The sequence below is a fragment of the Hypomesus nipponensis genome, chromosome 23 (assembly GCF_054491055.1).
Source record: "Hypomesus nipponensis isolate SF chromosome 23, ASM5449105v1, whole genome shotgun sequence".
Lineage (NCBI taxonomy): Eukaryota > Metazoa > Chordata > Actinopteri > Osmeriformes > Osmeridae > Hypomesus > Hypomesus nipponensis.
In genome coordinates, this window is record NC_140383.1 from 18,432,586 (window position 1) to 18,460,385 (window position 27,800).

At 41.3% G+C, this 27,800-nt stretch overlaps 2 protein-coding genes and 1 pseudogene across 3 annotated transcripts; 1 reads left to right on the plus strand and 2 right to left on the minus strand.

Annotated features, from left to right (window-relative positions):
- Positions 1-4,713: 4,713 nt before the first annotated feature.
- Positions 4,714-12,688, minus strand: LOC146234467 (uncharacterized). The gene is made up of 5 exons (XM_084689282.1): positions 12,662-12,688; positions 11,770-11,820; positions 11,588-11,650; positions 11,031-11,332; positions 4,714-5,345 (listed from the first exon to the last, which is right to left on the minus strand). The coding sequence occupies exons 4-5, from the start codon at positions 11,316-11,318 to the stop codon at positions 5,076-5,078; spliced, it is 558 nt and encodes a 185-aa protein (XP_084545408.1). The 5' UTR covers positions 11,319-11,332; positions 11,588-11,650; positions 11,770-11,820; positions 12,662-12,688; the 3' UTR covers positions 4,714-5,075.
- Positions 12,689-16,848: 4,160 nt separating this feature from the next.
- On the plus strand, positions 16,849-22,942 carry LOC146234468 (uncharacterized; annotated as a pseudogene). Its single transcript, XR_014741728.1, has 8 exons — positions 16,849-16,977; positions 19,085-19,231; positions 19,577-20,247; positions 20,395-20,440; positions 20,585-20,676; positions 20,753-20,863; positions 21,159-21,431; positions 21,817-22,942. The product of XR_014741728.1 is annotated as an uncharacterized LOC146234468 (transcript).
- LOC146234469 (uncharacterized) lies at positions 22,062-25,947 on the minus strand (the record flags this gene model as incomplete). Its single annotated transcript, XM_084688550.1, is given in 14 exon segments — positions 22,062-22,410; positions 23,008-23,128; positions 23,234-23,375; positions 23,462-23,565; positions 23,674-23,836; positions 23,928-24,024; positions 24,310-24,498; positions 24,501-24,514; positions 24,629-24,700; positions 24,798-24,874; positions 24,970-25,044; positions 25,151-25,422; positions 25,512-25,587; positions 25,711-25,947. Coding segments are annotated over 14 exon segments (1,947 nt in total), but the record flags the coding sequence as incomplete, so codon positions are not given.
- Between the last annotated feature and the right edge of the window lie 1,853 nt (positions 25,948-27,800).

The following is a 27,800-nucleotide window of genomic DNA, read 5'->3' on the forward strand; positions in this document are numbered from 1 at the left end:
CATCGCTGACCTGTTTTCATAATCAAGCCTCAAACTTGTTAAAACACTTATTTAAATGATCACTTTATTTATTTTTCTTCTACCTTTTGTTAAATATATAATTATAGTTTTTTGTTTAAAATAAATGTGATGGAACCAATCAAAATGTCATCATTTATTAGATGTTTTTCACTAGCCATTCACAAAGGGAAGGTCCAGGCTTGGCTTATCAGGAACTAAAACCAAGCACTGTACATTGCAAGTTAGAAGACACAAACTAGGCTGTGGGAAACAGGATCTATAAAATTGATATTTTGTTGAATATTTTTTGCCAAAAACGTTTAATAGTTTTATCATTAAATACAGTTGTGCTTTAAACTTTCCTCACACATAACTACTCTTCTGATGGTTGTACTACAGCACTTACTTTTCAAAAATAGACATAATCCTCATTTATGGGAATATTTTTTCCCAAAAACGTTTAAAAGTTTCATAATTAAAGAGTTGTGTCTCAACTTTCCTCACATATAACTAGTCTTCTGTTGGTTGTACTGCAGCACTTACTTTTCAAAAAAAGGCATATGCATAATTTACGGAATATTTATTGCTAAAAACATGTAATACTTTAATAATTACAAAGTCATGTCTCCAAAAATAATCCACACAATTAGTCTCGATCAGCAAAGTCTTCTTCAAGCATATGAAAACATTGCCTTGTAATGAGAAACACTATTTCATTGGTGTCAATTAGCAATAGTCCCTGAAGTTTAGTATTATTTGTCTATGCAGTGTATTTTTGCCTGGATGTGCAAGTGTCAAGTCTTTTATTGTCAGAGGCACAGAACAACACAGGGTCAGACTGGGCACTGACATTCGTAGGACAAGACAACACAAAGCAACCTGGCATAGCATAACATACACAAGTACACAGAACATAGATCATCTATATTAAGATGAAATATAGTAAACCTCCCAATATACAAACAATAAACAATATTCAATACACTATACTAAACCTCTGAATACACATAATACACATAATAACCTATACTAACCTTAAAAACCTATACCAACCTAATCAGAATCAGAAAGGGATTTATTTGCCATGAAAGTTTGCACAGAAAAGGAATTTGCTTTGGCAGGAAGGTGCATACAATAAACATATAAGAATCTTACATTTAAAAGATACAAATGGTACAGATACAGTATTGTTATGTAGTGCAAAATGCAAATTGTTTTAAGACATGAAGTCATTAAAGTCAGTGTGAACTCTTGGCCTTGTTGAGGAGCCCAACAGCGAAAGGGAAGAAACTGTTTTTGTGGCGTAAGGTTTTGGTCCTGATGGACTGCAGCCTTCTGCCGGAGGCGAGTGACTCAAACAGGGAGTGTCCAGGGTGGGAGTAGTTGGCCACAATCTTCTTCGGTCGGCTCAGGGTCCTCAAGGTCCTCAAGGGAAGGCAGATTGCAGCCAATCACTATCTCCGCAGTGCGGATGATACACTGCAGCCTGCTCTTGTCCTTGGCAGTGGCAGCAGCGTACCAGATTGTGATGGAGGAGGTGAGGATGGACTCAATGATGGCTGTGTAGAAGTGCACCATCATTGTCTTTGGCAGGTTGAATTTCTTCAGCTGCTGCAGGAAGTACATCCGCTGTTGTGCTTTCTTGGTGAGGGAGCCAATGTTCAGTTCCCACTTGAGGTCCTGGGAGAGGATAGTGCCCAGGAAGCGGAAGGACTCCACAGTGTTGACTGGGGAGTCACATGGTGATGGGGGTGAGTGGGGCTGTGTTCTTCCTGAAGTCCACAACCATCTCCACTGTCTTGAGAGCATTGAGCTGTAGGTTGTTCTAGCTGCACCAGGTCACCAGGTTGTTCACCAAAGCAGAGGAGAAAGGACGCAGCCCTGAGGAAATCGGGTGCTGATGGACCTGAGGAGCCCTGAGGAGATCGGGTGCTGACAGGAAGCAGTGCGTGATCCACCTGCAGGTGGAATCAGGCACGTTCAGCTGGGAGAGCTTGTCCTAAAGTAGGGCGGGGATGATGGTATTGAAAGCAAAGCTGAAGTCCACAAACAGGATCCTGGCGTAGGATGCTGGGGAGTCCAGGTGCTGTAGGGTGAAGTGGAGGGCCGTTAACTGCATCGTCCACAGACCTGTTGGCTCTGTAAGCAAACTGCAGGGGATCCAGTAGAGGGTCTGTGATGGATTTAAGGTGTGCCAGCACCAGGCGCTCGAAAGACTTCATTACCACAGAGGTCAGGGCGACGGGTCTGTAGTCATTAAGTCCTGTTGGCCTTGGCTTTTTGGGCACAGGGATGATGGTGGGGGACTTGAGACAGGCTGGCACATTGCATGTCTCCAGGGATGTGTTAAAGATGTAGGTGAACACCGGAGACAGCCGGTCAGCGCAGTTCTTCAGGGTGGCTGGAGAGACAGAGTCCGGCCCAGCTGTTTTACGGGGGTTCTGTCTCTTGAACAGTTTGTTCACTTCTCTCTCCTGAATGGAGAGAGTCGTCACTGTAGAGGGGGGAGGGCGGAGGCCTCACGGGTGGAAAGGGGTTGTCCAATTGTCTTTCATATCTACAGTAGATCTCATTCAGGTTGTGGCCAGGCGGGAGTCGTTAGTGGAGTGGGGGGCTCTGGGCTTGAAGATGGTAATCTGCCTGAGCCCTCTCCAGACAGAAGCAGAGTCGTTAGCAGAGAATTGATGTTCTAGTCTCTCTGAGTACAGTCGTTTAGCCTCTCTCACCGCCTTGCTAAACCTGTTCTTTAGACAAGTGAAGAAGTGACTAGTGAGAAGTGTATCAGTGTCCATATCAATGTCTATTCAGAAGCCTGATGCCCCTTGGAAAGAAATTGTTGTCCAGTCTGCGTGTGCGAGACCAAATGCTTCGGTATCGCCTGCCAGAAGGCAACGGGGTAAAAAGATGGAAGGATAGGTGGTAACAGTCTCTTAGAGTCCTGCCAGCTTTTTTGAGGCATTGTGTGTGGTACATGTCCTGTAGGGCTGGGAGCTTCCTGCCGATGATGAACTCAGCAGAATGGCTTTGTCAACCAACAATAAACCACCTATGTGTGAAGTCAATTTGGAGACATTATTCTACCTAATTATTAAATTATTCAGTATTTTTTACAATAAATGTCCCCCCAAATGATACACATACTTTTTGTTTTAAGTTAAGTGATGTAGTACAACCAGCAGGGGCGCTTTGATGTGTGGAGTATTTTTGGACACATGACGCTTTGTAATTATGACATTACTTTTTGGAAAAAATATTCCCCAAAATTAAGATGATGCCTATTTTTGAAAAGTAAGTGCTGTAGTACAACCATCAGGAGACTATTTATGTGTGAGGAATGTTTAAAGTCACAACTGTTTTTAATTATACAACTATTAAACGTTTTTGGCAAAACATATTCCCCAAAAATAGGATTATGCCTATTTTTGAAATGTAAGTGCTGTAATACAACCAGCAGAAGAGTAGTTATGTGTGAGGAAAGTTTAAAGACACAGCTGTATTTTTATAGAAAACTATTAAACGTTTTTGGCAAGAAATATTCCCCAAAATTATGATAATGCTTATTTTTGAAAATTACAAAAGAGAGAGCTTTACAAAGTGCATAGGTCACTGATAATAACAAGAAGATAGCCCTAAAGCATTGCGGGTAGCCAAAACAAGAAGCACACATTGTGAACAACCAAAAAATAAGTGCCAAAGGGAAGAACCATAAGAGCATGTAGTTAAGGAATTTACAATTCAAACAACATGAATCTCTAAGTGCAAGTGTACCTGTAGAAAAAGCAGTAGCAGTAAGAATAAAAATAAGATTAACTAAAAAATTTTTATTTTGCTGCGAATACAACAATTTAAATCAGTTGCCAACAAGAGCAACTAGTCTCTAAGCAAGAGTTATTGTGATCTTTGAGGAAACTAGCTTTGGGTTCAGCAAACCATTCCTAAGTACCATTGTATTCCCGGTACAAATGCGTCTTGAGCCTTCTCTTGAAGGTGGAGAGACAGTCTGTGTCTCTGATGGAGGTGGGGAGTTGATTCTACCACTGGGAGGCCAGGCAGGAGAAGAGCTTGTGTTGGGACCGGGCAGTCTTGAGCGGTGGGACCACCAAGTGGTTGTCTGAAGAAGACTGTAGGTGGCGGGTGGGGGTGTAAGGCTGCAGGAGAGACTTGATGTAGTCGGGTGCAGTCCCGTTCACTGCTCGGAAGGTCAGTACCAGGGTCTTGAATCTGATGCGGGCCGTGATGGGTAGCCAGTAGAAGGAGATGAGGAGCGGAGTAACGTGGGAGCGTCTGGGTAGGTTGTAGACCAGGCGTGGGCGGTGAGGGGGTCACCGTCGCAGATCCCAGAGTGATTGAGAGGTCGTGGGAGATGGAGGGTTTGGCCGGGATGATGAGAAGTTCTGTTTTGGCAGGGTTCAGCTGGAGGTGGTGCTCGGTCATCCAGGCGGAGATGTCTGCGAGGCAGGCCTCAATCCTAGCTGAGATCCCCGGATCGGTCGGGGGGAACGACAGGTACAGCTGCATGTCGTCAGCGTAGCAGTAGTAGGAGAAGCCATGGGAGGTGATGATTGGTCCAAGTGAGGTGGTGTACAGAGAGAAGAGGAGGGGTCCTAGGACGGAGCCCTGTGGGACACCAGTGGAGAGCTGGCGAGGGTCTGACAGTTTGTGTTATGATGACATTCTGTCAGAGGATGGGCCAAGGAACGCACCACAATGAAAAAGAGTTGACTTTGTTTATTAGCTATCGAGCTCGGATCACACCATCAGTCCACAACAGAGTGATAGGCATGAGTGAGAAAAACATGTCTCTTAGGTAGACATTATATATGAGCTGGACCGTACAAATATAGTAACCATTCAAACATGTCCTTAAACGGTATACATTCCACAACTTAATGCACAGGGAGAACAACCCAAGCGGTTCATTCATCACTCATCATTTTTACTATTTTCTGCATGTTGCTCTTTCCAAAGGTGAAAGTAGCACATTCTCTATTTATATGTGTATTGTCCGAGACCTGCTGCGTGACCACTTGACCACAGCATGAGACAACCTCACACATGTATAGAAAACCCGCGTATCAGTTTGCCTCCCCAGGAGACCTGGTAGGATCATCCCGACAGGTAGGATGAGATCCACTGGAGTGCAGTGCCAGTGATGCCCATCTCTCTTTGTAGAGCAGGATCTGGTGGTTAACCATATCAAACGCTGCAGAAAGGTCCAGCAGAATGATGACGGATGACTTCGAAGCCGCTCTGGCAGACTGGAGGGCAGTGGTGACTGAAAGGAGGGCAGTCTCTGTGGAGTGGCCGGTCTTGAAGCCCGATTGGTTGGGGTCAAGCAGGTTGTTCTGAGAGAGAAAGTTAGACAGTTGGTTAGATACAGCACGTTCAATTGTTTTAGAGACGAAGGTTAACAGTGATACCGGTCTGTAGTTCTGGAGGACGGCAGGGTTAAGGGAGGGTTATGCTCCCTTAATTATAATTTAGGATTATGCTTATTTTTGAAAAGTAAGTGCTGTAGTACAACCAGCAGGAGACAAGTTATAATTGAGGTACGTTTGGAAATACTACCTTGTTTAAACATAAAATTAATAAAAAAAATTGTTGAATCTCTTTTTGCTGTTGTCGTTAATAGACAGTCCCTAAGTGCTCGTCTTATTGCCGGTGTTGTATCACTCTGCATGACTCTCTGGATTGGCACCCCCTCGCGGGAGCGCACGATTCAAAGAGTGCAGGATTTCGTCTTGATATTGCATCCAAAAGAAGGGGAGACAGAAGTCTCACATTATACCGTCTTTGTTGTTGAATTCAAGAGAATGATGTCTGTTATCTGTGTAAATATCAGATGCTATTTTCAACACAAAATCCTTAACATTCGTAATTCAAACGGTATAGTAAAGAACGCGAACCAACATTCTTGCTCCACGACAGCGCATTCTGAGGCAATATACCCCAGTATGATCATGATTACAAAATGTGTTTTGTGTAGCAGGTTCAAAGTATTTCACATGGCATGGCTCTTCATATTAATGTATAGGTTCAAAGGCATGCGATTTTAATGCAGTTAGCCTGTGCGTAGGGTGGGTTACTCAGACAGGTCGAAAACAACAGCCTTCTGATCCAGAATCAGCTGTCCTCAAAAGGGACCAAAGGTTCACATGCCTATCACGTATCAACATCAAAAGAACCATCAAATCCTTTTTTAAGATAGGAAAAATTATTCTTATTGTTTAAATCAATGAAAAAAATGAAAAAATAAAACATAATAATCCCGCACCTACCATGGACTGCACTGTTTTCAGACCTGTCCACCCTATACATACACATGTATTGGCATTCAATTTATGCTATTAAATGTACATAATGCTGGCGTAGATACATGTGTATGTATAGGGTGGACAGGTCTGAAAACAGAATAGTCCATGGTAGGTGAGGGATTATTATGTTTTATTTATTTCATTGACTTAAACAATAAGAATAATATTTCCTATCTTAAAAAAGGATTTGATGGTTCATTTGATGTTGATACATGGTTGATACATTGTTTTTAGTACTTGTCTTTTGTAGGCTAGGCATGTGAACCTTTGGTCCCTTTTCAGGACAGCTGATTCTGGATCAGAAGGCTGTTGTTTTCGACCTGTCTGAGTAACCCACCCTACGCACAGACTAACTCGGTGCCGCTGCTAGCCATTTTGGTGCCCTACGCATAATTCCTTTATGATGCCCCCTCCCCCCCCCCCACCACCACCACAACAGCTGCCCTGTCAATGCATCCACATTCTGTGTTTGATTTGATGCTAGTTACGGAGTTAATGCGAGCGCGCAAAGCGCGCGAGCGAAATTTTGCGGCCTTTATTTGAGTGCATAAGTTTTTGGAGCATAAACAAAATATGTAAAATAAACAGCTGTTTTTCAATTGGTAAAACCTTGTCAAGTGAAGGTGATGTATTTTTGTCTCTTAATTAATCAGCTTCACCCTTACGTTTCTTAGCATTGTTTTCCAAATTAATTATAAACATTTAAAACTGAAAGCATGCAGCCAAGGAGCTCTCCACCTTTATTACTCATTTAAAAACTATTTGATCAATCGGATATAAAAGCATCCTAGAATGTACAGTAAAGTAACATCTAGCTGGCGTCAGTTATTTCAAATGCATAGATAATGTTTAACAGTAAAATCTAAATTTAGTTTGCACATAACATATTTGAGTGTGCTAAAATTAGCAATACGGTCAGCTAGTTCGAGGTTCGTGTGCCGGGTGAGCTAGCTAGACTATGCAGCTAGCACAGAAGAAAGTTACGTAATGTGAAAAACTGAATTAAAGTACAAAATATAACACACCCGGGACGCCGACAACCTCAGCAACCCTGCGCCAGGCATAATTGTTTTTGTTTACATCTCTGTAATTGAACATAGACGTATCATACAATACTGGGTATGAAGACACACATACCAGATCCTGTTTAAGGAGAGCCTTGCCACTCCCTATTAAGCCCCATTGTACCGAATTTGGTTGCAGTTCCACCAGAGTTCCACTGGGGGTGATCGCGAGCGAGTGCATGTTGAATGGAAGTCTATGGAGCTAAATGGCTAAATTTGTCTCTTTTGCCTGATTGTCGTTGAGAAATCTCCGATTTGATTGTAGTTTTTGCATGTTCAACATGGATTATAGGTCGAAATTTGAATGAACGAGTACTTATGTCCTTTTGATTTCTTACAGGGTGAGTCGTTGTTGCCTTTAACACGCTAGCATTCTGCTAATGAATGCTGATTGGTTAGTGAAGGACTGATACGACCAGAGCTCTTGCTTGATGGCATCCGAAGCGGAATCAGAATGTCAGAGCATTAGCAACATTAGCAACAACATCAGCAAGCCAAAACTCTTTCTAACATGTGTATTGACAGGGAGAGCCTCACTTGTCAGCTGTGTTGTCGATGCCCTGAGAGAAAAAAGTAAGTGACAAGAGCTTGCCGTAAAGCAGTAGCTTTAACAGCCAGCAGTGTGTATTTTTTTTTGCCTTCCCTTTCGAATTCAGAATTCAAATTACTAGACAAAAAATTATATCCTGAGAAAAGTGGATTTTGAGGGGTATAGTTCCATAGACCTCCATTCATTCTGCACTTGCTCGTTAGCGCCCTCACATGGAACTTCAAACAGTTCAGAACCCGGAAGTTTCCCGAGAGTGGCAGTTCTCTCTATATTAGACATTCTCTGCACATACAATGAGTTGATCTTCCATCTTGAAATTGTCAAACCTAGAAATGTTTGACATGACCAACAGTTGCTACGTTACAAGAAACTAACCCGATTGTCCATCGCTGACGTTTTCATGCTCCTCATTTACATAAAGTTGAGAAAATCCAACTTTCGCCACCCCGCTCACCTTCCCACAATGCCCTACGCGAGCGGCGACGCCCCGCTTGCCTTCCCACAATGCCCTACGCGGGCGTCAACGCCTGGTTTCATTGAAAATGAATGGGAAGCCGACGCCCCGCTCTGCCCGCCCCACTGCAGTGTGAACGCACCGTGCAGATTTTTTTACCGCTCTGCACCGCCGGCCTTCCCACAGTGCACCATGCTTGGGGGCGTGTCAGACAGATTAATTCTGAGCTGTAGTTCTCTTAAATCACTGTTGTAGTTCGTATAATGTCATGGCAAATGTGCAGGCAAAATACAACTTTTACACACATTCAGCAAAAATCTGATACGCATTCTGGATCTGACATGATCTTATCTACAGCACACAATAGGTTATCTTTTTCCACACTTTTTTTAGGCCAAGTGAAAGATTAAAAGCCACCCGCACTCTATGTACAGTAACGGGTCTTGTTCCGGCTGGAAAAAAAGATGCATCAGACATAAACGTTGACATGTGTAACCTTTTATTATATTACTCGAAATCTCTGCAAATCAATCGCTAGATTATGATTTGCCACTACACATTCACTGTATGGATAGCGAGTGGTTGCCAGCCAGCATTTCAGCGTTGAATGTCAATCGTGTGCCGGGTGAGCTAGCTAGACTATGCAGCTAGCACAGAAGAAAGTTACGTAATGTGAAAAACTGAATTAAAGTACAAAATACAACACACCAAGGACGCCGACAACCTCAGCAACCCTGCGCCAGGCATAATTCTTTTTGTTTACACCTCTGTAATTGAACATAGACGTATCATACAATACTGGGTATGAAGACACACATACGATGAGTTGATCTTCCATCTTGAAATTGTCAAACCTAGAAATGTTTACCATGACCAACAGTTGCTACGTTACAAGAAACTAACCCGATTGGCCATTGCTGGCGTTTTCATGCTCCTCATTTACATAAAGTTTAGAAAATCCAACTTTCGCCGCCCCGCTCGCCTTCCCACAATGCCCTATGCGGGCGTCAACGCCTGGTTTCATTGAAAATGAATGGGAAGCCGACGCCCCACTCTGCCCGGCCCGCTGCAGTGTGAACGCACCGTTAGGCTTGTAAAAATCGCCTCGGTTCGTCAAACTACAACTAGCAATACGCTCAGGAGGCAGTGCGCGTTCACGCGTAGGGGAGTGGGATTCTGCGGGGAGTGAGAATTCGGTCCAACACTGGCACACCAAAATGCCATAGAGTTAATATAACTAGAGACAGCTTCTTCTGTCTTCCAAGATGGCGTCTTCATTCATTTCTATGAAAAGTGCTCAGTGGCGCAGTGAGGCCATAGAGTTAATATAACTAGAGACAGCTACTTCTGTCTTCCAAGATGGCGTCCCCATTCATTTTGATGAAAAGTGCTCAGTGGCGCAGTGAGGCAAGCAAGAGCTCCTAACGGAGCGCGCCATCTTTCCAGACCGACTCGTCCGGTCTTGCGCAGAAGCTTGTTCCTAGCTCCGAAACTCGTGCAAGCTGTATACGTCATACTTTGCGACAACCAGTCGCGAGCTTGTGAGCTGGAGCTAAGGCATAGCAGAAAACTGTCAGAATGTGGTACAAGTCCGATCAAGAAGGAGATACATGTGAACGTTACGAAGATCAATACTATTAGTACTGTAGTATTATACGTGCAGGGCCTATACGTTGTTCTTTTTGCTTCGTTTTTATAGTTTGACTGCTGTATTGTGTCGGATAGCCTAAATAAACTGTAAACTTATATATCTGGCTCCGTCATTGTTCTAGCTTTGCAAAGCAAGCTAAATTAAGCCTATAGCAACCTATGTTACTATCATAATGATGATGAGTGTTGTATACTATTACTAGCTTATTGTTAATGCCGTCGTTAGTGTTGACAAATGACAATATAACGACCATATTGTGGCTATCAGACATGATTTATTCATATTCGTCTTTGCTCCAGAATAACATGTCAACAATCAATGATGACGCCGTAACATGCCACGATGTTACAACTAATTATATTATGCTATAATTACGTTTGTCATGCCATGAGCATAATAGCGTTCATTACGAAATGTTTAAATCTGCTCTAAAACAACGGACATAAACTTTACAAACAACCTCATGTATGTGTGCAACCATTTGTAAAACGTGCTACAATAAAGGCAAGCAAATGTAGATTATCAAGCCCTAATTCTCTTTGTTCTGATTCAGCTCAGGTAAATCAGCGATTTGCTGATGTTCCCTTTTGTGCTCATCCCCTGTTCGTCCGCGAACACGTTTCCAGGCAACTTTTCTTGACGTAAGCAAATAAATGGGATGCTAGTTTACCCATTTCGGATTGGTTTCAAACTTAGCAAAAATCAAGAGAAATTATTCTATGAAAAAGCTAGTAGTATGAGCCAGGTTCGATATCTATAGTAGCCTACCATCTGCTAACTGAAAATATGCCCCCAAAAACGTAAATAAGCTTGACATTTATTTAGGGGAAAATCACTCATTCATAAAAATGTCAGTGGTAGCAATCATTGTCAGTAAAAAGGCAAAATGCGATATAGCCCTGCTGTGTGGAGAAGCTGCCCTGGTAAACTGCAGGTTTCAACTATAGTTGGGTTAGGGTTAGGTTGGATTGGGAAGCTGCCATCATCATTCATTCACCTGGCTTGTTTTGAATGGGCTGCCGGGGCCTGTTTGAATGTCTACGCTGTGAGGACCTCCACAGCCTTCTCTCCTAGTCCCGTCTTCCACTTCATCACAGCATCTGCAATTACCACTCTTTCGGAACTCCAGCACCTTAAGGCGCTCCTCAAGGTCTTGGAGTTCAGCCTGTGTTTGGGCCACCTGTAGGTCCATCACTGGCACCTCTTCAGCATGTTTGCCCTGTCGTCGCCTGAATAGGAGAGCCTCTCGCTGGTTCTCCTCCAATGTCTCCATCTTCTGGAACATAACCTGTAATGTGTCTGTCAGTAAGACAAGTAAAACAAGTTTACAAGAGTTAACATGATTGGCATACACTGTGGTTCTTCTAGATTAGCTGTAACATTGATGTAAATAACACGTTACCTTGAATGGCTGTATACAAAGCATTTGTAAGACAACATTTGTTGTTTTGACAAATATGTATCCCCCTTCCACGATCAGAACAACTTAGGTATGCCTTACAATGAGTTGGCAATGCTATTGAGAAGCTTTGAGTGTCTTATATTTGCACTTGCCTGGCTGCCAGCTGTTTTCCTGGACTCCATATGGGTTCTCCTCTACCAGACCAGAGTTGACACCTAGGAGTCAGGTGATGCAAAAGTTTTAAGTCATGCTTTTGCTTCAAAACATAGCCTTTAGGGTTGCCATGGTTCATACAATTATCGTCACTGTTAAAAACGGTCATTCATTACTTTACCATAATTTCCCAGGGACACAGTGCTAGGCCATGTGACGGTGGTAGGATACTCTGTACAGAAATGAAAGTGGAATGTAGTTTAAGTACATAGTATTAGCATTTTGATATAAATATAAAAGGATCAGCATCGCACATAGTGATCGTTCGAAAGCAGGGCCCCACATAGCGTAGCGTCGCACATGTGTGATTCTGAACATTACAACCGACTATTTTCCGATAGACAAACAATGTGACAAACGCTATAGTATGGCTTCAAAATTTACAATTAGTAGGCTAACAAGTAACACTAGCAGGTAGGAGCATTGCTACGAGTATTATGCTAGGTTGCTATACGGAAGCTAATAAAAGCTACCTAGCTGCCGTTTTGGAAAAAACTCACTCGTGGAAGCGTCGGAAAAACTCACGCATCTTAAAGTTAAAACGAATAAACTTATCCAAAAACAGATGGCATGTACAAATTGGAAGAATTAGTGACATGAATCATGATCCTTTTATAGACGCCATTGCTGTGCCGGCGACTGATCAAAACGTGATCAGCCACGCGCTATCTCCACAATCTTCCAGGGGCTAAATAAACTATTTTGGGACAAGGTTTTTTCTAGTTCTGAACGTTTATTTTTATTGATTCTTTTGTGGGTGATTTGTGAGACGCTAAACTTTGTATGTATTTTCAGTATTTAACTTTCTGGAGGGTTTAGCATTACTCTACAGTACATTATACTAGCTTTACGACTAGCTAGTAGCTAGCGAAATCCTAACGTAAACAATGTTAAACTGACACAGATAACCAGGCTTAATAGCCCAAATTTCAAACCTATACATAATAGCATCCTCCATCCGATTTCAGAAAATATGTTTATATATTTAAATCTATTTCTGTAAAGAAACTCACCTTTGAAGTAGCTAATTTCCAGTTGAAATCCATGCGTTCAGTTGCAAACTCTTCTCTGAAATTCCCGTTTCAGAGATGCGTTGAAATGCGCATGCGCAAAGTCGTTGCTCAGGGGGAGACTGAGCAAACCTAGGTTTGCTAAGGAAGAATTGTAATATTCTGTGATGACTCATGTCTTTGGAAATACAACTTGAGAATCGCTTGCCTTTTGGTCACATTTAACAATTTTGTATTACAAAATTATTGCAGCTCAGATTTGCATTGTGTGTCATACAGCTTTGGTGTGCTGGACAAAGAATGTTTGCTTAATCATGTTACACATCACACATTGATTGCTTTTGTACATGTAAAGGATGAAATACTTATATTTTAATATAGGCCTAAGGCTAAGAATATAAGAATTATATTCAAAATTCAGTCTTTTATTTATTAAAGGTATGTTCCTGCATATGACCATGCTGGGGCTGAGCTGCACATGAATTACATACATTGTCTACATTTATACGTGCTGGGTGCAACATTTAATATTGTGTCATTGAAATTCATGTAGACTATGGCTAAATTACAAAAGTGTCAGAACTGAGAGCAATCCAGTGTGATCTCTCCATGATAAACCACTGCACTCGAGATCCGTTGTCCTGCGACCAAAGAGCGACTTAACGGCAACTTAACCCATGGTACCAAAATGAATGTACCCAACCGACCAAGGTACAATGTCGCGGCAAAGTTGCCCACGGACCTAAAAATGACTTTACCAGCCGACCAAGGTACAACGTTGCCACAACGTTGTCCATGGGACCAAAAAATAACGTAACCAGCCGACCAAGGTACAATGTCGCGGCAACGTTGCCCACGGACCTAAAAATGACGTTACCAGCCGACCAAGGTACGACGTCGCGGCAATGTTGCCCACGGACCTAAAAATGACGTTACCAGCAGACCAAGGTACGACGTCGCGGCAACGTTGCCCACGGACCTAAAAATGACGTTACCAGTCGACCAAGGTACGACGTCGCGGCAACGTTGCCCACGGACCTAAAAATGACGTAACCAGCCGACCAAGGTACGACGTCGTGGCAACGTTGCCCACGCACCTAAAAATGACGTTACCAGCCGACCAAGGGACGACGTCGCGACAACGTTGCCCACGGACCTAAAAATGACGTTACCAGCCGACCAAGGGACGACGTCGCGGCAACGTTGCCCACAGGTCTAAAAATAACGTAACCAGCCGACCAAGGTACGACGTCGTAGCAACGTTGTCCATGGGACCAACTGGCAACATTCCCTTTATAACGTTGCCACAACGTTGCCACAACGTTGCCAGAAGGTAACGTCGCGGGTTACCAACTGAGCACCTACTGGCAACGTTGCCGCAACGTCATGTGTTAGCTGGGTACTCCTACAGTAGACTGTCTTGGTAGCGATTGCGTTGGTTGAATTCGATTTAACGTTACTTCCGTTGTACTTTCTAGGCTGAAATGAATTATTTTCATGAACAGATTGAAGTTTCGGCTGTGGCAATGGCGTGCAGGTTAATAGTCACTAGTCAGATAGTTTCACCTATTGAAAGACTTTTGATTTAAGTAATGGTAGTGCCGAACATGTGCCGTTTGACTTCCTACGTAGGCTACTGTACTGTGAACAGCTGTGGAGATGTTTTTTTTTAGCTACTGTACTGTACTAGACTAGGCTACAGTACCCAGACAGCAAAATGTGTTTGGGCCAGATCTGGCCCAGGTCTTCATTAGCATTTGGCGCAGATCCGCTAAACGGACCTGGGCCGGGCTCATCCTTTCCAACGGCCCAATACCGGAACAGGTCGGAATTACGGATCAGAGACAGATCTGGCCCAGAACAGTTATTAATGCCATGACGTGTGGTGCGGATCTGGCCCAGATCCGCGATTCATATCTGGGGCTCATCTGGCCCTGATCTGTGATTCATACTTAGGCTATCAGACAATTAAGGGCCAAACAAATACCCACACAATTTGTAATTTTCAAACGTTTTATTTTAATTTTAAACAGGCACAAGAGAATATTACAGCATTAAAAAAAAACATCTGTTATGGGATTATGTACCAGTTCATTTCAATTTTATTTCATAGCGTGTTGATGTTGAAGACTTTATGTGTATATACAGTGAGACTTTGGTACTGACGTACGAGCTAGTCAATGTGTTTGGATGTGAGAAGTCCGTGCTAGCAGTAGCTAGCAGCGATCACCGCAGTATAGTAGCCTACTATTAGTACTAGCAGCTAGGCTAGCTACAGACACCTATAGTGGCTAGCGCTAACATGGCTACGATGTTTGCAGCTAACACACAATGGATACGATATTCAGCCATGTTTGTAAATAATAAGCAAATATAACCGATTTGGCCTTATGTTCACATTAGTTGTGGATGTTTAAAAGAACCTGCTGTACCAGTTAACCGTCGATATGCTACTAGCTTGTCGAGCACGTAAGCTACTAGTACGTCTGAGGTTGTCAGAATAATGTGGTGTAAACTAAAAGTTTGTAAACTTTTATGTTTAAAATAAATATTTAACAGACTAACATGACTTCAACACCAGGCCTACTAATAATGCACTTACCAACAATCATAAATCACAACAATCACAACGACGTTGCAGCCTGCGCTCTTCCACTCGGCAGTCAGATAGAGTGGCAGGTTTAAGCGGGGGAAAAGCGTTCCGTTAGTTGTGGCGCGTCTGGCCTGCGTAGCTCCCGCAGATCCAGCCCACACCCGCCGTGCGGACTCGATTCAGTTGTGGCGCGTCTGGTCTGCGCAGCTGCCGCGGATCCGGCCCAGAGCCCTAGAAAAATACTTTTTATCATATTTGTATATGGCTCTGATCCGGCCCACACCCGCCGGGCGGACGTCGATTCAGTTGTGGCGCGTCTGGTCTGCGCAACTGCCCCGGATTGGCGCCGCACCCGCCGGACGGAATGTCACAGCGAGAATTGCTATTGACCTTATTCCGGAAGTCATGATGGGCGCGGCCATCCGCGTATTCTCATTTCCGGTTGAGATACTTTCCACTTTATAACGGTACTCATTTATGGCTAATAGAGATGCCCAGCGTCAACTGCAGTTTGTGGCTGCCATAACAGGTGGAGAAGACGGAATCAGACCCTGTATTATCATTGTTTTGACCATGGAAAGAAGAGGTCCGAGTGTTGTGGGCCGACATAATTTGCATCGACCTCCAACCAAAGTTGAGGATCCGCGTCCCTGGCTGAAGGCACTAAATAAATAAAAAAACTGAAGTTTCCTTTTGTCTGCTCGTATTAATAAAGGGTGTAAACTAACTATATTTTAGTATGTTTTAGTGTTCTCAATTCATGATATAAGTAGATACATGATTATGACCAATTGTATGGGCATGGCTGTGAGCAAAACAATTGCTGCAGTACATCTAAATTTAATATAAAGCTTTTGAAACAACGCGGCAATCTAATTATTTCATGCGTCTTTCTAATTGCCATTAGATAGGAGGGAAGATACATATCTTGTAAGTTTTAACACGTTGCATATCGCTTGTACCAAAGCCCCTCGATAAAAAGGTTGTTACTTTTTATTATTACAGCACAATTTGTCACTCATACATTTGCAGTTTATGGCTAATAGCAGAGACCTGATGTAAAAACTAGAGCCTCAAGTAGATAAACAAGAAGCTAGCTAACGTTCTACTGCTAACAGTGCTAGCTGGTCGGTTTAGAGGGGAAGTCTCAAATACATGTACTGACTGTAAAATTAATCACACGACTGAATTCTAGAGGACCTTAAGCTTTCGAACAAAGTATAGCAAATGCATATGCCTTGCAGTGAAATCGTTAGAATATCTTATGTTTGTGGCTAATGTGATGCCTGCATATCGCAGCACAGCCGAGTGCAGGGCAGCGATCTGACCGGCAAACGAATTATATCAACACTTAAAAGTCGTTTTCAAGCCATCCAGTGAAAGGTATTGTTGACTTGTTGTAGCACACGAACATAGCACATCTTGCATAAATCCACCAAATGATTTAATATTTTAGCAGAGGGACTTCTCGGCAGTTCTCCATTGAATTGAATGATATCCCCGGTAAAGCGGAAGTGCAAATACAATGGAAAATGCAAAAAGATGAAGAAAGTGGGCGGGGCGGAATAAGGTGAATAGAGGTCTGGCCCACATTTGGTGCAGATCTGCATTGTGAGTGCGACTGCTGCGCGAATCTGCTGATTCGAAAACGGATCTGGCACAGATGTAAATGCTGTCTGGGTACAGCGTTGCAGTGAGCCACTAGTACACTGGTTTGAAACCACAGGTAATGATAATTTCACCAACAAATCGTTTACTTGTATTCTAATGTCATAATCAATCCTACAACGAAAATTTAATTGTGAGGAATGTTTATTTTAACGATTGAAAACAGATGCGTCATAGACCGCTGTAGTATGTGTTGCCCGGGACAACAGAGGCTAATGTCATGATGCTAATGCTTCAGTGAAATAGTAGACTACTGTTTCCGAAAGTAGATATAACCACTTCCTTATATCAGCTTATATCGTTTTTCATATCACAAAGTAAAATTAGTAAATAGTTATCACCCTGTCCTATTTGCTTGTGGCGTTTCTGCAGCTCCCTTGCAGTAAAGCAGTTAGCCTAGCTATCTCCCAGAAGTTAACAAGCTGACAAACTAATGTTCTGCCAGAGGTAGTCACGCGATATTTTCTGACGTTAGTGACGTCAATAGCGTCAGTGACTGTGGCTAGCAAGTTAGCCACCGTTAGCTTCACTTTTGCCACAAAAACTTAATTAAAACCTAAACCGTGCAACGGAACATAAATCCCAATAGAACCAACGCAATCGCGACCAAGACAAACCTTTTGACATCGACGTTGTCTATGTAGTCCAAATATTGACTGAGCCTTAGGGGCGCAAAAATAAACAATAACTAGAAAAGGCTGTTCCTGCGAAACAGCAGTGAGAATGCTGAAAACCTGAATGGAGATAGCTGACCATGCTAGAAAAGCTGAAAAATGTGAAAATGTCTAGAGAGTTATAAGCTGAAGCTTCAATGCGCCCAAAAGGTATTTTAAATAGGGGCTGGAGCTGGACGAAGGCATGAAACTACAGAAAAGAGAAGAAAAATGCAAAACAAAGTGAAAAATCAGAAAGGAGAGAAACAATGCATAAAAATGTGAAAATGTAGGAAAAAATTATTTGCTGGAGTTTTAAAAGGCCTGAAATTGTTAGAAAGGACCTGCAGCGAGATGAGGGCAGAAAAGAGAAGAAAAATGCAAAAGTACTGGCAGTTGGAAGGTACTGCTGTGAAAGGTATTTTTGAAAGGACCTGGAGCAAGACGAAGGCAGAAAAGAGAAGAAAAGAAGAAAAATGCAAAACAAAAGGGAACAATTCAGAAAGATGAGCTGCAGGAAAATGTGAAAATTTAGCATTAAAACAGTTGCTGAAGTCTGGTTTGAACGAATTTGAAGGTAAAAGGACAACACTGGAATGACTTGAACTTGTTTAATATCGTCAATTAAAAGTAAAAACGTTCCAGTTACGATGCGTTTGTTCGTAGGATTAACGCCAGCTGCAGCAAACACTCACCCCAGCCCTGGTTTGTCTGTTCGTGTCAGCTATGACTGTCTTGAGCCTCAATTTTTGCAGATTTCTGTGAAACTTGCTAAAATAAAAACGATCTAGCTAGATTATGTACACTTTAAGCTCAATGTACATACCTTGTTGGGCCAATTTGGTCGATACTGTAGTTGAAGAAAAAGTCGAATGGAGAGCGATATCGCGCTAGCTCGATTATAAGAGAAAAACAAACATTTACCTAGCATCCACACCTCAAACAAGTTAACCTGGACGCAAAACTGTACGTCCAATCCAAAAAATAAGGATATATTCAGAGACCCAAGACTCTGCCGAAACCATTGATATCCTTAATGTGTCTGTGCGGTCATAAATACAACTCTTTGTGCAGTTTCCATAACGTCACACAATTCTGCTTTCATGCTGCGTGTCTGTTTGGTTGCCACGGCAATGGAGCAACTGTGCTCGCTAACGAGCTGGGCAGAGAATCACAAATTTCATGGAGCTAAATCAGGGCCAAATGTTTTGTTACTTCGAAAAAAAAATCTTTAGTCGAAAAACAAAAACTTGACATTGAAAATGCAAGTTTTGGTCAAAAACTTGAAAAATAAAACCATGTATTCAAAGAAAAAATAAGTGTACCAATTTTTTTTTCAGGTTGAATAATATTTCGATGACATTTTGAATTAATGTTGAATAAGTTATACATTTTCAATTTTAACTTTCATATTTTCACATAGTTTCACATTTCATGTTTTCAGATTCTAAACGTTTTTTTACGGCTTCAATTATTATTATTATTATTATTTTCTTTTTTTTTTCTTTTCAGTTTCAGACTTTTGGCCCCGATTTTGCGTAGGGGGCGTGGCTTAAACTCAGAGGCGGTAATTATGAGTGACAGCCGAAAGAGGCAGAAGACTCGGCTGTTGGCATGGCGTCCGCTCCGCCAAGGCAACAGGCTGGCGCCAGCGCACAGGTAAGACATGTGAAAGATATTAGCCTTTTTGAATAGATACTATGGGACATTATCCCTGCAGTGGCATTTTTTTGTCGTTAACACATAAAGGGGAAAATAGGTGGACAAAGCTGGAAATTAAGCATTGCTAGCACTAAAATTAGCATTAACTAACGTTAGCTTCACACTTCAGTATAGTACAGTACGTAGCTGGTGTTTTTACAGTCAGTCAAGCTAAGTTCTTTTTTTTTTTACTTTAACGTGTAGTGTAACCTATTGTCTTTGTTAACCTCTGTTTAGTGTGTATAACGTAATTTATCAGGCCAGAGCATTAATGTAAAGTTGTATTTGTCTATTCTATTCTAGGAACAAATGAAAAGAGACCTTCTTCAGACACTTTTAACAAAACTGTCCCGGGCCACACAGAGACTCCCGCTGGATGTGAACTATTTACAGTTTGTAGTCAACCAGGAGATGGTCCTTTTTAGGGCATTGTCAGGCCAGGTTGAGATGCCACAAGATGTTATGAATGCATTGACAGAGTTGTCAATACTTGTCAATGCAGATGACAGCTCTAATATGAGCCGGTGTCAGGTGCCAGCGATGCAAGCAGAAATGGGACGGCCAAAGTATGTTGTGTCTCCTCAGCAACTACAAAGCCTTGTAGAAATGTCTCTACCTGTGTCGTGTATTGCAACACATCTGGGTGTATCTGTGAGGACAGTTAAACGGCGCATGCATGAACATGGACTTTCCATAATGCAGGGCTACAGTAACCTAACAGATGAACAACTTGATGATTTGTTGAGGTCAGTGAAGGCTAGGACACCACATGTAGGGTGCAGAATGATGAAAGGAATCCTGCAGGCCATGGGTCACCGTGTCCAGTGGAGCAGAGTGTATTCATCCATGCATCGTGTAGACTCTGTTGGTGTACTATCAAGAATGATAAGGATGGGGTGTGTTGCAAGAAGGACGTATTCTGTCCAAGGTCCTCTACACTTGGTGCATATCGACACAAACCATAAGCTCATCAGGTAGGTCAAATATTTTTGCTCAATACATACAAAATTAATAATGTGATATTTTTACAAACTCAGACCCATTTTTAACACTTGTTTTGTAGCAGCAAAAAATTTAGACAAATACGTTAAAGTGAATTCGTGTTTTTTTGTCTCCAACAGATATGGCCTTGTTATTTTTGGAGGGATTGATGGCTTCTCACGAAAGGTAATTTCTTTCTTTTTTTACCTATAATCATTACTTAAGACTAAATGAGATTTTTTTAAATCAAAAAGACAAACATGGTTCTACTTCTGGATTTTACAAAAATGCTTTTATTGAATTCCCAGTGAATGATATTTTCTTCACTAGATCATGTACCTGGGCGCAGCAACCAACAATAAAGCATCCACTGGACTTGATATCTTCTTGGAGGGAGTGCAGAAGTATGGCTTTCCATTAAGGTAAGACTAAAAAAGTGTGGCCCACAGTGGTTCTCATTCCATAGTCTTTTCTTTATGTGTGACACATTCTTTTTAGAGTGAGAGGTGACCAAGGAGTGGAAAACGTTGCCATAGCACGATGCATGTTCGCCATTAGGGGTAGTGGAAGGGGGAGTTTCATATCAGGAAAGAGTGTACACAACCAAAGGTATGTTTTCTTTATGTACTGTGAAGTGGTCACACGTCAAGTGCTCAAGACAGTTGCAGGTCCAATAGAAAGGTCTGCACACTCCCTTAGTATCTCTGGACATTTACACTGGATCTGGTGACTAGTATGTGACCAGAACATTTGGGTTATTTAATGATGGCATCTTTATATTTGTGTTCTATTCCAAGGTTATGTAATAAATTAAACTAAAATGAGCTACAGTGTGCTTATCTTTTGTTACAAGTTCAAATATACTGTACAAACTTGAAGGTAATTTGCTGTTTTCTTTTAACAGAATAGAACGTTTGTGGCGAGATGTTTGGATGACTGTTTCAAATGTGCACTACGAGACACTTCACAGCCTTGAGGATGAAGGTGTTCTAGACCCTTCTAACAGCATCCAGCTGTTCTGTGCATGTGTTTCTTCCACGTCTGCAGAGGGATCTGGGATGTCTTCAGGGTGGGGTGGGATAATCACCCTCTGAGAACCGAGCACAATCTCTCCCCACAACAACTGTGGATGATTGGGCTCCTCCAGAATCCTGTCGATGCTCCAGACCTGGCAGAGGTACTAATTTAATTTTGTGTTGATTGGTATAGTTTTGGCCACAAATCCTTTATCCTAGAATATCAATTCTCATTTATTAAAACACGTTTTAGACAAGCATTGTTTAAACAGCTTTACAACACTGTAAAGAAATACCTAAATACGTATTCTATGAAAAAGCTAGTAAGTATAATTCTATTTTCCACTGTATTTTACCCTAATGATTAAAATTGGAGCAAGAAGATAATTTTGTAGCATCATTTTATATTGTTTAAAAAAACTCATGTTGAAATGTGGTTTCCAATCACCAGTGTCAAATTAATGAAAGTATAATAATCTTCTTAAAATCTGCTTACTTTTATAGATTCATGTTCCCTGATTTAAGTGACTTTTATTCTAAATGTAGGAAATTGAGGATGTAGATCTCCATTTCAACACTGCCAGCGAGCAAGACGTGACCAGTCCTGGAGTGATTCTCCCACCCATTGAATGTCCTCTCTCTGAACAGGACATGCCAGACCTTAGGGCCACTATTGATGTTACAGCACCATCAGATTCCTATGGGCGAGACATTTATTTGGCTGTATTGAACTATGTGCTAAATCACGTACCGTAGATGAAAATCTTTTCTCATGATCAGTTTAACACCAGAAGACACAACTTTGTTTTTTATTATTGACATTCATGTACATTCACACCATGTTGAACTGTTGGCCCAGATGAAAAGCCTCAATTAGGACCTTTTTGAACTGGTCATAAGGCCTCATGTGTCTGACAGGTAGTACAATATTCTTGGCACATGCTGAAACAACAGGGTAACACAAACGGTGATGGTCAAAGTCTGCACTACAGTCATGGTTGAACTTGATTGTTACAGCAAAATCCTTCTTCTCTGAGGGAAGAAGTGGAACATGACCTTGGCCTGTGATCCACTGTAGAAATCGGGCAGGTGTGATGGAAAGCAGGCCATCTTGGTCATCTACATGCCCCTGATCCTCAGCTATGAAGCAAACAGATATAACAAGAAGTATGTAACAATTAAAATGTTGATTTCCTAATTGTTCTTTAATTAAATCAGTAAATTAGAAAGAGGTACACAAAAGAACAGCTGATCAAAAAATCTATGTATGAGATTTCTGAAGGTTAGGAAATTACTATCTTAGCCAATCAAAATGGTTTTAAATGCCATTATGTATAATTTCATTACTGGCAATAATGTCTCAACACATATAATGGTGATACAATTGTAAATGTGTTCATTAAGGACAATGGTTTTAGGAAAACAATAATTTGTATGTATGTTCTCTGTATGTATGCTTGTGTAATTACAGCCTTGCATACCCAAAAAAGTGACAACTGCAGTAAAACAAAAACTATCTTGGCACATAATTCTTGGCACATAATACTTATTACTATCATCAAGACTTTTCAGGTAGAATAAAAATGAAACATGTTCAATACCCATCAGCTTAATTACAGGTGGTACCTGATTATTTAAAGACTCAGCAGTCAGAAGCTACAATATTTTGTCATGAAAACACTACCATTGTTCTGTGCTTTTGAATATTTGATTTGCAGGACATTAAAAACGATATACCTTCAGCTTCGTAAAGGAAGTCCTGAATAAAGTTGATCATCTCCAGCTCAATCGGGTGCCTGGAAGTCCCTTTGTCACTCAGTTGAGGAAGTATGGATGCCATGACAAACTCTGCATTGACCTAAGATGAAATCAACATGTATATTATAAGACCCTTTATATTATGAAATGGCATATACGTTATGCATTTCTTGTTGCTAATAATAAATGGTATCGTTGTACTTACTTTTACATCTTCCTCAGGAACAAACAGGGGCTGGCAGATATCTGGGTACTGCCCGATTAGCAGAAGGTCATACAGCTGCAGGCCTTCTCTTAGTTGATCCAACATAGGCTGCAACCTCAGCACTCCATGGAGTACGATGGCACTGCAACAGTATAAAGGAAAGCAATTGCTACAAAACCTTACTAGTAATGCATCTTACTGTACAAACAGACATATCTCCTAGCATACCGAACAACGGACTCCTTGTTTTGCATTGAGATAGCTCCAGTATATCTGCAATTCAAGATTTCATCAGATAGGCCTTCAATTGAATGTTCAGTTGACATTTCAACCTAAAAATCAAAAAAAGGAAGAAAATGTCTTGCCCATGTTCACACATGAAAATATAATTTGACAAGGTATTCTTGATAAACCCGGCATTTCCATCGTACAGGTCTTACCTGGTCCACTAACCCTCGCAACTGGACATCAGCAAGTGAATCACTGTTAAGAGTTGTTGGGTTTATCTGCCCACTACAGAGGTAACTGTAAGTCCATGAGCTGAAAAGGGCAGGGGCCGGGCCACCTTGTGCCAAACTAACGGCCAAAATCTCTCCAACAGTCCTATTTATACAAATTAAGCTTGAATGTATTACTTGTGCATGAAAACATTTCACGGAAAGAGTTTGTCCCAACTTGCATAAAATAAACCCACTTGTACAGGCCACTGTCAAAGTCAGTCAGAGAGTATCGTGGGCTCCTCTGGCGCTCTGGCCCCTCAAAGAAACGGCTCTCAATTCCTGCCATCAGTTCTATAGACACACAAGTACAAACAGAATCTACTGTGTTGGTTTAGGGTCACCTATGTCAAGTAATAGAGTTAGTGAAAAGACAATATTTTATTTGTGTTTTATTATAGAAAACCTCAACACACTCAAGGACAGACCTCCTTAAATAAGTAGGACATATTACAAATAAAAGTATAACATTTCTTCATGATTTGGGTGAGCTGTCCTTTTAACTATATTTTGAAAGGCTTCATTCATGGTTTAAAATATAAGATTGTTCAATGGATTCAAATGTTTGTTTTTATTTACCTGTGAGAAATTATTTTCGGAGCGCACCTGTGTCCACTCCTGCCTCCCCAAAGAACGTCACGTTCAGAGTAGCAGTGGGTGAATTTCTTTTTTGACGTTGCCACTGCAGTAAGCCTCTCTCAAGAATGTTTGTTCTTGAGATTTGGATGTTAAACCGTTTCTCTACGTCAACTCTTCGACAAATGGCACCAATACATCATCAACACTGCCAAACAAAACCCCTTGTCAATAAATAACTACTAATATTGAAAACAAAATCTCTGTAGAATTAAGATCCATGTTGGATAAAGATATTTATGAATTTTGACAACACATTTACCTTTGAATGTGCTCCTCTCCATTGTCCTCGCTCATGGCAGTTGTCTCAGCCATTTTAGGATTGTCCTTAGCTCTATTAAAGCACAAGTGAGACACATTGGTAATAATAGAAAAAACAAGTACTTCAAGTTACATACATTACAAATTAAGATAAATGTCCGTCAAATTACCTTTCTCCACACATGCTAGCATGGATCTCTACAAACTGTGGTGTAAATTTCAAGAAACAGATAGGACATGGAACTTTCTGATGGAGACAGAACAGTTTGAATATTAGCAACAGTGTCATACAAAACAGTTTATGTGAAATACATTGCATTACAATTACATCAAACACAGTACCTCTTCAAAAGATGTTTTGGTGTCATGGACAGGGGGGGCTGTCACTGAAACTATCTGGATGTCACTTTGACACGTCTAAGATATAACATATGACCCAAAAATATTCTGTTATAAATCACTGAACAACAATCAAAATTGTACTCAAGGCAACATCACATTATTTCATACTAGTTACATTTACCTCAATATCCTCTTCTGCTGACTCCATGCACTCCTGAACATGAAGGGCCAAAATGGGCAAAGGAAAACTCACTTTACATGTTTGGCATTGTGCTTTTGGCATACTTCGGAATTCAATGGCATCTGGAGGTAGTGGAGTTAGGTCAAACTCATGTTGCAATGGCACAATATACAAGGTGCTCTTTCCTGCCGCGGTAACACTGCGAAGTAGGGTTCCGGTGTATCCATCAGAGTCAGGAGGAATCATTATCAGTTTCCTTTTACCCTGACCACCTGTAAATGCAACATTGTTTGGATTATTTCAACTGAGTTTGTTTGGGCTAGTTATTTGAATGACAATGGATATTACTACTTTTCTCCACCTGTAGCCTTGTAGAGTAGCCAGCCTCCTGTCACTCCCTGCATCTTAGGGTACTCATTTTGAAGTACTCTAAAGAACTAAGAGCACATAACTAAGTGATGTGTCGATGCTTGAAGAATAGCCTACCACTAGAATAAAAAGGAATGTTGTAAATCTAAGAATTTAGGTGCAATTTTTTAATAATACATTGTCTGTAATACCTCCTCATGACTCATATCCCTGGACATGGTAAGATGTCGTTTTCCAAGACCTGCCTGGGCAAGCTCAGACTCTTCAGATGAGTGTGGGGTTGTCTCTGCATTCATGTTTAACAGGTACACATATACTCTAAAAGGCTTCCAGGGTTTTGTATATGCTGTGGTACAGGTCTTTGGACTCTGTATCTTTCGTTTTCCAAGGTAACTTTTTCGTGAGAAAAATCCAGGGAAAGATCTGCACGATTGAAAAATTCATTTAAAATAATGTTAATTCAAAATATTAGCTAGATTAATTAGTTTAAAACAAACTTGAACAATACAATTCAAACTAAAACCTGGCCATCTCTTGTTCTACAGATGACGACTCCTGTTCCTGCTTTCTTCCCTGCTCCAGCTGTCCCTGAGAGAGGTTCTGTGTGAGCACATTTATAAGGCTCTGTGCGGCTGCAGCCACTGTCGAGTTATGGTCATTCTGACAAACAGAGGTTAACAAAGCAACCCAGTCTCATCCCAACTCGTCAAATATTGACGCTTGGGCAGAGCCCTTTGGCGTCACTATACCGACGCCGGGGGACGCCTTTTTCGTCGTTTTTTGACGCCTAGTGACGCCCATTGACTTCCACGTTAATATGTTCGGCTTTTCCCGTAGAAAATTGTAAACTATGGCGTCGTATTTTGACGCATTAGGTCTCCCGTAGATTTTGATGAGCGGCTTTCGGATTTTTACGAAACGTCACCATAATAAGTCGGGTGATTTCGTAAAAATCCGGCCGATGTGCTTTCAACTTTATATTTTTTTGTTAAATCCAAGACATAAACGTTATAAATGACATAAACCTTATTTAAGGACATACAAGTTATTTATAAAATGGACTGATACAAAATAAACCGATCTAAAAAGGTTGGCCTATGTGCATAAAAAATATAAATAAAATCCTTCGGGGGAGGAATATCATTTTATTTTAATCATAATTTTAAGCGCATGGAAGCAATCATGTCAAATGCACTGACAGCAAAACCTATAAATTATCCAACATTATTGTAATTTTATTATTACACACAAGTCGCCGAAAAGTTTGACGCTCAATATCTGGCTGGAACTCTCCGTCCCCAACTCTCCATCTGCCTGCCTACGCGCTCTGCTTGCTACCTGCCTCGGTGTTTGTGAGACAAATATATACATTACTTCTTTCCATGTTCATGCCGAAGTTCATGCTTTACTACAATACCCATAAGCCATAGGAATTAAATGTAAGAATAATTATTATTTAATGTGTGTTACTCATAATCCTACTTGTGATGCTTATAACATGTCAATGTGTTTATGTTTGCAGAAAATGACCAAACCCAAAAGCAGGCCTTGCCCTCACTGCCAGGTCATGAATACTGCCAACCGCAAAACATGCCTTTCATGTTTTGCAAGCCTCTCACAAAAAAAGAGGATTAAGTCCAAGGAGGAGAGTTTGCATGTTGGTGACTGGGGGGAGAATGTGAAGAAGCACCGCAACGCAGGCAGAGTGATAGATTCAGCCCGCATATCTGTGAGTGAGAATGTGGAGGTCTTAGGTTACGGTTCCATTCAGATCCATACTATAATGGTCGGAACTTGATATAAATGCCAGTTTCATTGGTATCAGGCCATATCATTTAATCAATAGCAGCATCACATTTTATAGTCTTCCTGTCAGGACCCCTAGCTTTGTCAATTTGAAAAGAAGTATAGTAGATACTTAGATACTAAGTAGGAAGAAGTATGATACCATTTCAAAAGTAGTTGATCAGATGGCAATAGAGCTGATACAGAGGACAAAGCCTGATAACTTGTTAATGTCAGTTTTTTAGGTCAATAAGCTGCATGAACTGGACTTAAAGCCCCTGCTCTTCATGGGGAAAGAGAAGAGAGGGGGGGGGTTTACAGCAGAGGTCATTGCAGGCATAGGCTTCATACCAGAGGGGCCTGTGAGGGAGATCATTAAAAAAATGACCATGAATACTATCTTAAATGTAAGAACATATATATTGCATTGGGACATGCTTTTTTATAACTTTGCATTTACATTTAGATTCTAAACACGTTATGTAACATAAAATAT